Genomic DNA, 13,316 nt, shown 5'->3' with positions numbered 1-13,316 from the left:
CATAGGATTGTGTGTGTATCCCAAAACATATTTTTAAACTATAAAATCAAAAAGTGGAGATCTTTCAATAGAAATCGTCTTGATCATCATCGCCATCATCATGAAAGCCTTCATCAATATTTAAGAACCTCTTCTTGTAAACCAAGCAATATCTATTTATGGAAAAGAGGATGGAGGCATGTCTCTCTCTCTCTCTCTCTGATTAATCAATCTCAATGTTCTTATCTTTATATCAAATCATATCATTCATTCTTGAGTTACCGTCATTGGAATTCTTAATCTCAACATCTCGGTTTTGTCTGTGTTACTTTTTTATGTCTGGTCCGAAAAAACAATCTCTGTTTATCTAACGAAGGTGGCTATGTGGCAGAATGCTGGATGGAATCCAGTTCCACAGTTCGGAGGGTGGGACCAAAAAGGATCAGACGAAACAAACTACTCGGTTGTGTTCTCAAAAGCTCGAGCTAACAGGAAGCTGAACAAAGCTGGTGTCAGACATTCTAGTTTGGGAAGCGAACAAGACCTCATGGCTAGTGCTCGTCGTCACCACTACCACCAACAACATCTTCAACATCACCGCGAAACCCAAGACGATGACCCTGTCATGGTAACATCTTCCTCTCTCTCTCTCTCCTCTTCTATAATTACCATTCCACATGGATTCTTTGGTTCGTTTATAAACCACCATGTGATCATCCTTTTCCCCTTAGCCAATGCGCATGGATCATCATAAGGTGTGGTATAAACAATCATATTAAATTCTATAAATAGTCAAAAGGACATGAGAAAGTACTATTAGCTAGGTAACTAGCATGTTGTCTCCGTCTTCAACAGTATGTTGATAATTATAGTAGTCTCGCTGACATTACTAATTTTAATTGCCATGCAGAAGAAGAAGAGGATCTTGACCTACATTAATTGTTGTATAAGGCCAAACTAGGGCCTTTTGTTCCACAAAGTTGCAATCCTTCTCTCGCGAGTTTGTATCAAAATATGTCTCTCAGTATGTAAAGACGTTAGTGTAAAGTTTCTGTAATGTACGTGCATCATCTGTTAATGATACTCCTGCTTAGAGTATACATTTTGAGCTCTGCCGACACTACAATATATGAGAACAAAGCAACATTAAATCATATTTCTATAGATACTGTACTATTATGAGCATGTTTATTTATATGTCAATTTGCAAGTAGGTTCCACAGAAGATATATTTACGTCTTGAATATTGTGGAACACATCCTAAAATAAAAATAAAAATAAAAATATGGACAGGTTCTTATAACTTTTTGCAGTCTGAAATGAATTGCGGACGCTTGGATTAAGATTAAATGAAAAGATACAGTAGAGTTAACCAAATGTAAGTAAACTACAAATACATTTAAACAAGTATGTAATACACCACCTTCAATATCTACATGTACTATGTAGTCATGTAGATCAATCAAGGTAGAACCCATTTAGGTAATGTTTGGGACTGTGTAAAGAAATTCGGATGAATATGGTTCTAGAAAACTCCAGTCAATGAAAGCTGGTATTTTGATTCTTTGAGAGGGCCTTTAGGGGATTTTAGTTTGTGAACAAGATCTCAAACTCGTATACCAGCAGCCCAACACAACACCAAAAAGTTTAAGTTTTAGCCACATATACATGCATACTTTTTCCGTGACAAAACAAGCCTTAAAAAGATTTGAAATAAATTCACGTCTCTAAACAAACTGGCCCAAACTAAATAATGTATGTAGCAGAGAGAAAATTGGGGAAATGGTCATACATTAATTTGTCACTAAAAATTCACAGCTAATTTGGTCACACTACTTAACCATAGCTTAGATATGTAAAAACAGAAAATGGCCGCATCGTTTTACTGACTACAAAGCATTTATTGAAATCGATAACTGAGAATTTCCCGGTTCGGTTTATTCCGGATACGACTAGTACATTGGTGATGTGAATCTAATAAAACACAAGGAATATTCAACGCATCATCGCGAGGCGCGTGAGGCCCACGCGGAATCCTTTAAAATATCCAAGTCAGATGATCAGAAAGCATCTTTGGGCAAAAAGAGAAAGAAGAAATCGCGATTCTGTGACCTCCATTGTCGACGATTTACAAACCCTAAAAAATTCAATCTTTCTCTCAAATCAAATTCACGCGGGAAATCGAAGTCCAATAAGCTTACCCTACCCGGTTTTTTATATATATAGTTTAGCTGATAAGAGGTTTTTCCTGGGCTCTAGGGTGAAGGTTGCGATTCGAGAGATCTTATCAGCCTTGTGAAACGTGTAAGGCAGTGAGTGGCTCAATCTTTTCTTTTGCTCTTTCTCTCTTGAGCTCTGTGTGAATCATGTTAAGCTTCAGCTTCTTTTGGTTATCAGATTCCAATTTTCTCAATCCTCATGAGCTTCTGTTTAGGGATTACTCACATCAAGATAGCTTAATTGCTTTGAATTATTGATTTTTTTATATTTAACTTTTTCTTTTAAATTAAGCAGATAATACTTGTTTAGTGCTACGTTTCCTCTTGTTTATATTCAAACATCCTCACTTTTGTTTGCTTTGAACTGCAGTTAATCATGGTATAGCTGTTTTTTTTTTGTGAAATCAAGATATGGAATCAGAAAGCGCCAAGTTTGGAGGTACATTTTTGGTTTTTACCTTTGCGTTTAATCTTCTTTTCCTCTCATTGTTATAACAATATTTCTGCTTAATTTTCAGCGATTCTCGGATGTTTAGTTTGTTTTAATTGGTCAATGAGATGCAGGTCCAAGAGAACTGGGTGGTGCACGTGATCTTATAACTCAATACAAGCTCCTGCCACACCATGACTTCTTTTGCAAGAGATCACTTCCCGAGTCACTTTCAGATGCTCACTACCTTCACAATGTGGTGGGGGACACAGATATTAGAAAGGGAGAAGGAATGCAGCTGGATCAGCTTATTCCTAATGGGTCGCATAACCGAGATGGAAACGCTCGCATCCAACCTTTTGTTCTGGATGAACTTAAAGAGGCTTTTGAGATCAATGATACATCTCCTGTTGAATTGCCTCCTGTGAGAATCTTCGCTCTCTCTATACATATATATGGGTTTAGAGTTTGTATCTTTCACCTGAGTGCTGATACTGAAACTGAATTAGAAAATGGGAATATGATATCTCCTGTTTCTTGTTACAGGCAGAGAAGGGTGCTCTTACCATTGCGTCAAAATCAAAAAGCGAGTCAAAAGATAGGGACAGGAAGCACAAAAAACACAAGGATAGGAACAAGGATAAAGATAGGGAACACAAGAAGCACAAGCACAGACATAAAGATAGGAGCAAAGATAAGGATAAAGACAAGGATCGCGATAAAAAGAAGGAAAGAAGTGGGCACCATGATAAGGTAAGAGAACCGTCTACTCTTGTTGATGTCCATCTTTGTATTTGATTTCTAAAAAAAAAACTTATAGAATTTCACTTTTAACTTTCAGAAAAGGAAGCACAATGGGAATGAAGATATTGATGACGCTCAGAGACACAAAAAGAGCAAGGTAATGGCTTTATGTAGGCATCTCTGTCTTGTTCGCAAAGCTGAAGTAGGCTAGTAGTGTTCCCGTAACAAATTTTATTTTGGTCGTCACTATAATCAAACTCTTCTTTCTGTAGCATAAGAGTTCGAAGGTTGACGAGCGATAAAGTTTGGAGGCTGAAGCGGTGGAGACACTCAGTTTTTGTATTACACATCCAAGTAGGTGGAGCGGTTTAGAAGCAGCTACCGTATTTCACTGTTGAAAACTTTGTTAGGCAAGTGTCCATGTCAGTCCCATCACTAGATAATGATGTCTTAGTGACTGATGTACTGAATGCTTCTGATCTCGGCATTGGAACTCTATTTTTTTAATTTGTCAGATATACAATGATCATATATTACTTAATCGGGTTTGAGCTTATGTAAAGCGTTAATATCAAATGGAATAGCAGCAAACGATCAAATCATATCAGCAAAACATAGCAATAAAAAAATCCTCAAACTACTAAAATCTCAACAAAACCTTGGCGAGGGACTTCTCAATTCTCTCTACCGCTCTTTTCATTTTCTGGCGAAAGTCTCTCCTTTGTGCTCACCCCCAGCAAAAACTACATACCCTGCTTCCACCTATAAAACAATTTTTTTGATGTTCATATTGCGGAATCCATACAAGTACACTGCGTACTTGTGTATTATTTGGGAGAAGGGAGCAAGAGCAACGTACCTGGCAGTCTCTCAGAGCAACACGCTCTTGAAGCTGCGCAGTGCTGCAAATGACTGAGCCTTGTATTGAACAACCGTCTCCTATTGTGGCATGGTCCATCACAACTGAGTTAACCACCTGCACCACACACACATACAAGCAGTTAAAGTACAACTTCGTTGGAGATGTACACCAACTTTATTTGGCTGGGGTGAATAAAAGCTCTTTCGTTACCTTCACATTGGAGCCTATGCGGCAATGTCTCCCAATTACAGATCTTTTGACACTGCATTTATCACCGACTTGAGAGCCTTCTCCAAGCATACAATGAGGTCCGACCTACAATCCACAAAACGTTAATGGATGCTCACAACTCAAAACAAATGCATTGATATTCGGGACTTACAGTGGTTTTCGATCCAAGCTCAGCTGATGGGTGGACAATGTTGTGATGAGCAGAAAAGGAGTATCCAGATAGGTGGTTAGCATCACCAATAACCTGCACATGTTTGAATAATTGCAGAGCTCTAGATGTCAACTGAAGAAAAAATACACCAAAGAAAGAATTCATGAGTGGTCACATTTCAGAGAAAATTAACTTACATCTCTATTTACGTCCATGAAGGCTTGAATGCTATTCAGGCGGACGCAATACTTACTTTCATCCGCTATATAAACACAGCATTTGTGGGGTTTTCGGCTATCCAGGTCTGATTCATAAACCTGATGAAAGGTTGGCAAAGATGCGTTGGAGAGAATTTGAGACAAAACCACATCGTTGTTTTGCGTATTATTCTTTCCATGTCCATTCCCATTTTCTTCTACAACTTTTTCATCAGAGAAGACATCTGATCTCTGATACACAAGGAGAGAAACCACAAACAAAAGATCAAAATGGTGATCGAATGATTAGTATAATCTTTGTTATCTCATCTGCAAGGACCTTATCCAACTAACCAGCTGCGTACGAACAAGATATGGGAGTACATCCTGTTTCAGGCATCGAAAAGTAGGTTTTTGATCCAAAACTTTCTGCAGGACTGATCTGTAAGACAAAAGAGCATATTGAGTTCCTACTGGTAAAACAAAATTGTTAGCAGGAACAAAGATCTGACCAACCTCTTAAAAGCATATATATGTGAGTCCATGAGATCTGATCGAATTTCCATCTAGATTCAAAATGACAGAATAATAAGAAACTGTACTAGGGTTTATTTAATATGTGAGTCATCATACATTCAGAAGACAAACTGCACTGTAGGTCATTAGAGAGCATTACCTTTCCGGACGCACAGAGAATGCTCTTTTTTAATCGGGTATCTTTCTTAATCTCAGCGCCTGTCACAGCCCAAAAGATAAACCAACAACAGGTTCAAGCATTTTCTTGTCTCTAAGAAACAAAAAAGGGAGTATTCAGAGTAGGACCTGTGGCTATGTATAACAAGAACTGTTTCGAGGAATCAAGCCCTATGATATCATAGCAAGCAGGTTTCTTGGTTTTATCTATCCCACCAGCGCTCCCTGATTCGGCTGGTCCACTGACTGGTTCAGCACAAAGCATAGCAGTTACTGCCGCATCATGCCTTCTATGAGTTGCAGCAACAGCACCGGGAGAAATATCAGAAACAATGTCTCCACTTACAATCTGCGTCCAATGAAAACTACCAGTTAGCTAGAAGCTCTAAAGTAACACAAAGCATATAAGCTAAGAGACAGCTCGAGTGAAGCTACCAAAATGTCTTTGGCAGTTAAGTGGTGTGCAATAGCCCTGAGAGCTCCAGCAGTCCCAACATTCTCAGCAACGGCAGCAACCTAAAGTAAGATAATAATAATCCATAACCTCAGTACAAGTAAAAAAAATGGCGAAAAGCCTTTCACAGTGAGAAGAGCTGTTAACCAATGGAGACACTATGGCTCTAATCAAACTGAAAACTCAAGACGGTTCTTACTAGTGTTACTGTACTTGCATCTAACCTAAAAGTTGGAAGTTCTAAGAAGTAAGAACAACAAGTAAAAACTTCCCAGTGCACAAAAGCTTCAAGTTAAAAAAAAAAAAAGCAGTAGTCCATAGCTATCACATCTTTGATTATTCTATGTGAAGCACTAGTGTTGAATTGCATTTGAGCTATAAGAGGCAATAAGCTCAATTTCTAATGAAATATAACTATCCCAATGAGAATACCTCAACATGTAAACGATCAACACAAGCAGAAGATATCCATCCACCAACTTTCAGAGCGGCGTCTTCTCCTTCAACAACCTAATTCCAGAAACGAGAAGCAAAAAATCTAAGCTCTCAACACTAAAATCGATTTTAAAATGATCAATCCAACATAAGCAATTGTGTGAAGAAAGGCCGTACGACGATGAGATCATTGAGATTACTACTCTCGAGCAGATCGATAACGTAAGATAACACAGGACGGTTTGCTACGGGGAGCAGCGCCTTAGGGACTTCCTGGACGACAGGAAAAGGGAAAATTAGCTACAGAGAATGATGACTGTTTTGCAGGTGATGAGAGAGAAGGACCTTGGAGACTAAGGGGACGAGGTTACTGGAGAAGCCGCCGGCGAGAATGACAACCTGGAAATCCATCTCTTCGCGACGGTGAGAGGAAGAGAAGTTTCGCTTGGGGGTGGGGGTTTTGTTGATTTTGAGAACGGGTAGTAGACGACATTATCAACCCGCTTGTTGCTTCAGAGTCTTCCTTGTATATTTTTGGTTAATTAAAACATAATTACTTTCTTACTGCAAATTAAGATATGATAATCACAGTTAAAAATGAAACTGATAAGAAATTAATTAAATAAGTTTCTTCAGTCGCAAAGTAATGGATTTTTTATTGTGACAGGTTTGCTGGTTGGTGAAGTGAATAGTCAACACCATCTATGAACTAGGCTCTGGACTGGAGGGGTATCACTCAATGATCCCTACTCCCTAGGATAGAAGGATACATTACACCCAATGATCACTTTTTCTTTCAGTTGCAATGCTTTTCTATAGTGTACTTGTAAATTCTTATACATTACACCCTCCCCGTAAGCCGCAGTATACGTGATGCTTAAGGAAGGAAGAGAATTTTTATCACGAGCTTAACAGTAATGGTAAAGGAATACTAAGGCATTGATAGTTTATGTTTCATTGCAACATGTAAGAGGTCTTGCAACTAGAAAATAAACATCCCAAAGCAAATAACACAAAAAGAAACAAAACTTGGAAGGAAATCAAATATCTTTTTTGGCAAGGAGAGATCTAAAGTCTCTAGATCTTGTTGAATGCGACGATGTCAACACTCTGGATGTACTCGTTGTTAGGTTCAGAGGTGAGATAGTCTTCAATGAGGTTGTCTGGGGACACGAGGTCATCAACGATTGTGAGCATGATCGTGAGCTTCTTGATCCCGTAACCAACTGGAACCAGTTTTGCTGCAAACCAATTCAAACAGAAGAAAAATACTCGATTAGAAAACTGGCTGACACAAATAGTTCAAAGCTTACAAATAGAAAGATGAAAATTGTATTATACGTACAAGCTCCCCATAGAAGACCAGGCATCTCAACAGCACGAACACACTCCTCAAGTTTCTTCATGTCGGTCTCATCATCCCATGGCTTGACTTCCATGAGCACAGATGACTTTCCACCTAACAAAAGTTTCGAAATACAAAAAAGAGAACTCAACACATTTGTTTCCATAAAAGCAAAAGACACATGCTAGTAGTATTCATCATTTGCAGCAGAAATATACTAAAAGCAGTTCTTTCAAGACTATGGCTTACTCTCTTTGGGCTTCTTGGTGTCCTTCTTAGCAGCCTCCCTCTCCTCTGCAGCTTTCTTTTCCTCCTCTGTCTCGTCACCAAACAGATCCATGTCATCATCATCATCAGCTGCAGCTACTGCAGGTGCCTGTTTTACAATTTCACGAAAAAAAAAGAAGCTAAATCACACAAAACGTTTCCTCTAACCAAACACAACTCGATTGATCCCTGGCATAGAATTATAACTATCAACATATCAAAGCATTCTCAATACTATAACGAACAACATATCATTAACATTCTTCAAAACTATAATGATCAACATATCAAAGCATTTCTTCAATACTATCTCTCGATTACCTCAGCTTGGGCAGGAGCAGCAGCAGAGCCACCGATTGAAACTCCTACGGCTTTACCAGGGAAACTGCAACAATTTCAAAACTTATTAAGTACTTGGAACATCGATAATAAACGAAACCTTATTAGATTGATGATATCAAAAGTTACGAACCTTTTAGCAAGGTGGGAGGCAACACAGTCGTACCACTTGCTAGCATTAGGGAAACTCTCGCTTGGTTTCTCAACAACGGCAGCGTATACCTTCACATCATCTACAGACAATTTATCTCTGCCAAAAAATCAAAGCTCTGTTTAGAGTTCAAGCGGAGATCGAAAGGTTACGAATCGTATTGCAAAAAAAAAGTGAGAAAGTGAGAAAGTTACCCGGAGATGTAGGTTTTTCCGACGAGGTGCTCCTCCACGGATTTGAGACCCTGCTCTGTGTGTAGATCTGAAAAGGTAACCGCCATTGTAGCTGGCTGCTGCTTTAGCGAGTTAGGTGAGAGAGAGAGAGAGAGAGAGAGAGAGAGAGAGAGAGAGCTGCTTGAGAACATACACTATAACCTGAGCCACTGAGAACCCTAAACCCGATTACGAAATAATCTGGTATGGGCTAACTCCAGTTTTGTTATTTGGGTCTTTATAAATGGGCCTTTAGATTATGTTAAAGTTGTATAACTCAAAACTTCTTTTTATCTAATTCCAGATTATTTCAAAGTTTAACACCACGTTTAAAATCATAGAGCAGATAGGTTTATATTCAAATTAAAATTTATAAAATGCTAACTTGGATTTTCCATCGATATTCCGAATTCGGTGTTATCGATGTTATCGCAAATGTGAAAATAAAGATATAAACTCTTTGGTAAGAGAGTACAAAATATTCTATATAAAAATTACACAAGCATCGTAAATTGAAAATATTCTTGCTGTCGTCTCCCTTCTTTTTTAAAAAATAAAACTAGTCCATTGTTGCAGAGTTATCAGCAACAATGTCGAAGAATTCTTGTAGAGAGCCCGCTTCTACGTTCATGTTTTTCTTTTAAACGTAGAGCACATCTTTTAATTAAATGAGGTTGATCTATATAAACCTTTCATTAAGTCTGTACTATAGCGACCAAATTTTCTACTTATAAAACTAATCTCTGTTTAGTGTTCCAAAAAAAAAAACTAATCTCTGTTTTACTCTAAAGAAAATAAACTACAATATATACTAATACGACACAAGAAAAGATGTCAATCAACTATTTTGATTTTACGTATCGAGTTTGTTAACTTGGCATTGGTAGCATAAAACTTTTTATTGGAATCCCCTCAGATAATCCCACGTGATTCCCTTTGTTTAATTGCTGTCTATTTGATTTTGTTTTTGTTTTTACTGTATTTGTATTGATTTCGTTTGGTTTCTACAATGCATTTAAACTGGAGTTCGTACTTTGCAGAACAGAACTACAGTTTCAAGATCACTCCTTGCTTCGGCTCTCGTATCATTTGTACGCTCTTCTCTTTTCCCTTTTGAGTTTCCTTTTTTGGTGTCTTTTAAAGTTTCTAAAAAGTTGACTCTTTTGTCCACAAAAAGGATAACAGAGTTCATTACCTGCTCTGTTTTGTCATTGTAGCTTGTAGTTTCTGATTTCGAGGCATGTCTATGGGCTCTTCTTGTTTTTTTTTTCTGGTAGTCATCGATTAAAATCTCTTGTAGCATCTTCTCCTCTTCTGGTACCAGAATGTAGTTAAGTACTCATTTACTTGGAACAAATGGTCTTTCTTCCAGATATCTGTTATAACCTTTTGTATGGTTTGGTTTTAAGGTTTTTTAACTTTCATTAAAAAAAAAAACTAGATGCGCTATGTCATTTAAAAATGTGAATTTTTTTCCAAAGTCGGTGTCATTGTACCTAATGACGTAGGAGTTTGTTACTGATCTAATCACTGTTACATTTCTACTTTTGTGTTCTTAGGATTTGGTCGAGCTCCAGGGCTCTTCGTAGGGCCATTCATGTCAAACCGCATCGCAAACGTATCAGTTGAACGTGACTTAGAGATGTCAGAGAGGAGAGCCAACAACGAAGGAGAAGTTGTTATCAATCTTTCAGAAGCGTCGAAAGACCCAACAGCATCTCCTTCTTCCAAGGTACCGTCTAGGCCAGAGTCTGATAAGGTGACAGCAAAACCAGATCCGCTGAGCATTCATAAGCCGCCTAAAGTTCCAAGCTCTAACACCGAAGGTCTAACTCGGAGGAAATCTCTTTCGAGGTCAGTTTACTCCAAGTCCAACTCAAGGTTTGGGCAGCAACAGTCTCATCGGTACGATAGGACTATAGTTGAGGAAAACGGTGGAACCCTTAGGGACCAGTTTGCTGCTTCTTCTTTTGGTAGGGCTTCTCCTAATAACAGATCGAATAGGAACGTTTGCTCAACAGCCCTGAGCAAAGTTGCCGAAGAAGAAACAGATGAAAACGAGGAAATCTACAAAAAGGTTAAGCTGCACCGAGTGAAGCGTAGTGGAATGAAACTTTTACCTCTGCTCGAGTTTCTACTGTTTGTGGCCATTCTGTGCGCTTTGGTTGTGAGCTTAACCTATGATACGGTGAAGGAACATTCTATTTGGGGACTGGAAGTGTGGAAATGGTGCGTTCTTGTGATGGTGACTTTTAGCGGTATGTTCGTGACGAACTGGTTCATGCATCTAGTGGTGTTCATCATAGAAAGGAACTATCTTCTACGTAAAAAGGTGTTGTATTTTGTGCATGGTTTGAAGAAGAACGTTCAAGTATTCATTTGGTTCAGCCTAAACTTGCTTGCTTGGGTGTTTCTCTTCGAAGATGACGATAAACACTCTCGTAAGACCAAGAGATTTCTCGACTTTATAACTTGGACTATTGTCTCCCTTCTCATCGGGTCAATCCTTTTCTTGGCGAAAACGTTTGCCTTAAAAGTCCTTGCTTCGAAGTTTAACGTTAGAAACTTCTTTGAGAGGATTCAAGAGTCTGTCTTTCACCAATACATTCTCCAGACTCTCTCAGGGCCTCCGTTTATAGAAGAGGCAGAGAAGGTTGGGCGCGAACCAAGCACAGGGCATATTAGTTTCACAAGCACCAAGAGTGGAACGGTGAAAGAGAAGAAGGTAGTGCTTGATATGGGAAAGGTTCACAAGATGAAGCAAGAGAAGGTCTCTGCTTGGACAATGCGAGTTTTGATTGAAGCCGTGGGAGCATCAGGTCTCTCAACCATATCTAACACTTTAGATGAGTGTAGCAATGAAAAAGAGAAAACTGATAAAGAGATAACTAATGAGATGGAGGCTGTAGCTGCTGCTTATGATATTTTCAACAATGTTGCTCACCCAAACCATAAGTGAGTTTCATCAAACCAATATTGTGTTTTCTTTTTGTTTTGAAAAAGTTTTCATCCTAATCATAATAACTTGATATTGCTTCTTTTCAGTTACATAGAGGAAGATGACTTGCTGAGGTTTATGATTAAGGAAGAGGTAGACCTTGTACTTCCACTAATAGATGGTGGAGAGTCGGGAAAAATCACACGTAACGCTTTTACAGAATGGGTGGTAATATTCTATAAATACATTTCCAAATATATTAATTGCCCTTGGTTTTATTTTGTGTACATGATTATTTGGAGAACTTGTTTTAAGTTTCAAGTAGGTTAGTGTGTAAACATGTGTTGCTATTTTTGGACAGGTTAACATTTACACTAGTCGGAAAGCACTAGGGCATTCACTGAACGATACAAAAACAGCGGTTAGGCAGGTGGACAAACTTATAACTGGAGTCTTGTCCGTTGTCACATTCGTCATTTGGTTGATACTTTTGGACATAGCAACGACCAAGTTTTTGGTGGTTTTGTCTTCACAATTCGTGGGTCTCGCTTTCATGATCGGAAGCACTTGCAAGAATATCTTTGAGTCCTTTGTGTTTGTCTTCGTGATGCACCCTTATGACGTCGGTGATCGTTGTGTTATTGACGGTGTGGCGGTAAACAACCAACTTTGAAACGTGTTTGCTCAATATTATATTAATACTCATTTAAAACCTCTAATCTTCTTCTTTCTTTTTTTTTGGTTTTGTAGTTGTTGGTTGAAGAAATAGATCTTTTGACTACAGTGTTCCTCAAGCTTGACAACGAAAAAGTGTTCTATCCAAATGCGACTTTGATATCAAAACCAATAAGCAATTTCTACAGAAGTCCAGATATGGGAGATTCAATACTATTCTCCATTGCCTTCTCAACCCCTGCCGCTAAAATAGCAACTCTCAAGGAGAAAGTCGCAGAGTAAGTATTATGCAAAACAAAACCATTATCATCACGTATTTGTGTACTGACGAGAACTTGATGTGTTTTTGGTCAGATACTTGGTGCAAAACCCCCAGAGTTGGTATCCAGAACCCATGTTGATGGTGAAGGCCATTGAGAATGTGAACAAGCTGAATTTGAATCTGCTAGTCACACATACTATGAACTTCCAAATGTTCGGAGAGAAAAATCTCAGAAGAACTGGACTAATTATCGCGCTAAAGCAAATACTCGAGGAGATGGAGATCGATTACACACTCCTTCCTCAAGATGTTCATCTCACCGGTCACAAATGATCACTTCCTCACTTCCTTGTCATTTTGCAATCGTTTCCACTAGTACATGTTACTACAACATGATTTGCTTCAGTTTGATTGAACACATAAAACTCAGTTTACGTTTTGGTATGGAATATTTACTGATATCTTATCTTTTCTTTCGAACCAAAACACTCTTTTGTTCTGATATCGGTTCACTAGAATCTCTGTCTAATCTATCTTATTAAAACAGGAACATTACAACTTTTTCTAGGTGGATTTTTAAAGGTGGACCTCATATATTTAAATTAAATATCTCATTACAACTTTGCATTGATGTATTTCCTTAAATACAGTTCTTCTTTTTGTCTATATTCCATATATGATTTTTACATTTATTACATGTCGATTTAGATAATATATACTAGGTGGACGGCC

General features: G+C 38.3%; 5 protein-coding genes across 7 annotated transcripts; 3 read left to right on the top strand and 2 right to left on the bottom strand.

The window, feature by feature from the left end:
- The first annotated feature begins 29 nt into the window (after positions 1-29).
- Positions 30-1,143, top strand: LOC108814313 (uncharacterized). The gene is made up of 3 exons (XM_018586858.2): positions 30-176; positions 371-607; positions 890-1,143. Exons 1-3 carry the CDS (start codon positions 159-161, stop codon positions 938-940), a joined length of 306 nt encoding a protein of 101 aa, XP_018442360.1. The 5' UTR covers positions 30-158; the 3' UTR covers positions 941-1,143.
- A 911-nt stretch (positions 1,144-2,054) lies between these two features.
- Positions 2,055-3,913, top strand: LOC108814232 (probable mediator of RNA polymerase II transcription subunit 19b). Of its 3 annotated transcripts, none has more exons than XM_018586760.2 (6): positions 2,055-2,283; positions 2,569-2,637; positions 2,763-3,052; positions 3,175-3,381; positions 3,470-3,529; positions 3,645-3,913. In XM_018586760.2, exons 2-6 carry the CDS (start codon positions 2,610-2,612, stop codon positions 3,672-3,674), a joined length of 615 nt encoding a protein of 204 aa, XP_018442262.2. In that variant the 5' UTR covers positions 2,055-2,283; positions 2,569-2,609; the 3' UTR covers positions 3,675-3,913. The 3 variants fall into 3 exon arrangements, with proteins under 3 accessions (XP_018442262.2, XP_056847135.1, XP_018442263.1); XM_056991155.1 differs by having other exon boundaries at positions 2,055-2,291; positions 2,584-2,637; XM_018586761.2 differs by having other exon boundaries at positions 2,069-2,291.
- On the bottom strand, positions 3,904-6,880 carry LOC108814231 (uncharacterized). The gene is made up of 13 exons (XM_018586758.2): positions 6,741-6,880; positions 6,573-6,668; positions 6,393-6,470; positions 5,942-6,022; positions 5,636-5,855; positions 5,490-5,548; positions 5,330-5,379; positions 5,168-5,255; positions 4,814-5,065; positions 4,617-4,709; positions 4,445-4,549; positions 4,232-4,348; positions 3,904-4,134 (listed from the first exon to the last, which is right to left on the bottom strand). Exons 1-13 carry the CDS (start codon positions 6,804-6,806, stop codon positions 4,069-4,071), a joined length of 1,371 nt encoding a protein of 456 aa, XP_018442260.1. The 5' UTR covers positions 6,807-6,880; the 3' UTR covers positions 3,904-4,068.
- A 430-nt stretch (positions 6,881-7,310) lies between these two features.
- Positions 7,311-8,868, bottom strand: LOC108814682 (elongation factor 1-beta 2). Its single transcript, XM_018587298.2, has 6 exons — positions 8,692-8,868; positions 8,480-8,596; positions 8,329-8,392; positions 7,990-8,116; positions 7,741-7,854; positions 7,311-7,636 (listed from the first exon to the last, which is right to left on the bottom strand). Exons 1-6 carry the CDS (start codon positions 8,859-8,861, stop codon positions 7,473-7,475), a joined length of 756 nt encoding a protein of 251 aa, XP_018442800.2. The 5' UTR covers positions 8,862-8,868; the 3' UTR covers positions 7,311-7,472.
- Positions 8,869-9,698: 830 nt separating this feature from the next.
- LOC108860861 (mechanosensitive ion channel protein 9-like) lies at positions 9,699-13,008 on the top strand. Its single transcript, XM_018634712.2, has 6 exons — positions 9,699-9,800; positions 10,269-11,664; positions 11,755-11,875; positions 12,009-12,302; positions 12,398-12,600; positions 12,677-13,008. The coding sequence occupies exons 2-6, from the start codon at positions 10,307-10,309 to the stop codon at positions 12,915-12,917; spliced, it is 2,217 nt and encodes a 738-aa protein (XP_018490214.1). The 5' UTR covers positions 9,699-9,800; positions 10,269-10,306; the 3' UTR covers positions 12,918-13,008.
- The last annotated feature ends 308 nt before the right edge of the window (positions 13,009-13,316 follow it).

The sequence above is a fragment of the Raphanus sativus genome, chromosome 7 (assembly GCF_000801105.2).
Source record: "Raphanus sativus cultivar WK10039 chromosome 7, ASM80110v3, whole genome shotgun sequence".
Classification (NCBI taxonomy): domain Eukaryota; kingdom Viridiplantae; phylum Streptophyta; class Magnoliopsida; order Brassicales; family Brassicaceae; genus Raphanus; species Raphanus sativus.
Note: the sequence above shows the minus strand (reverse complement) of the source record. Positions and strands in the feature narration are given on the sequence as shown.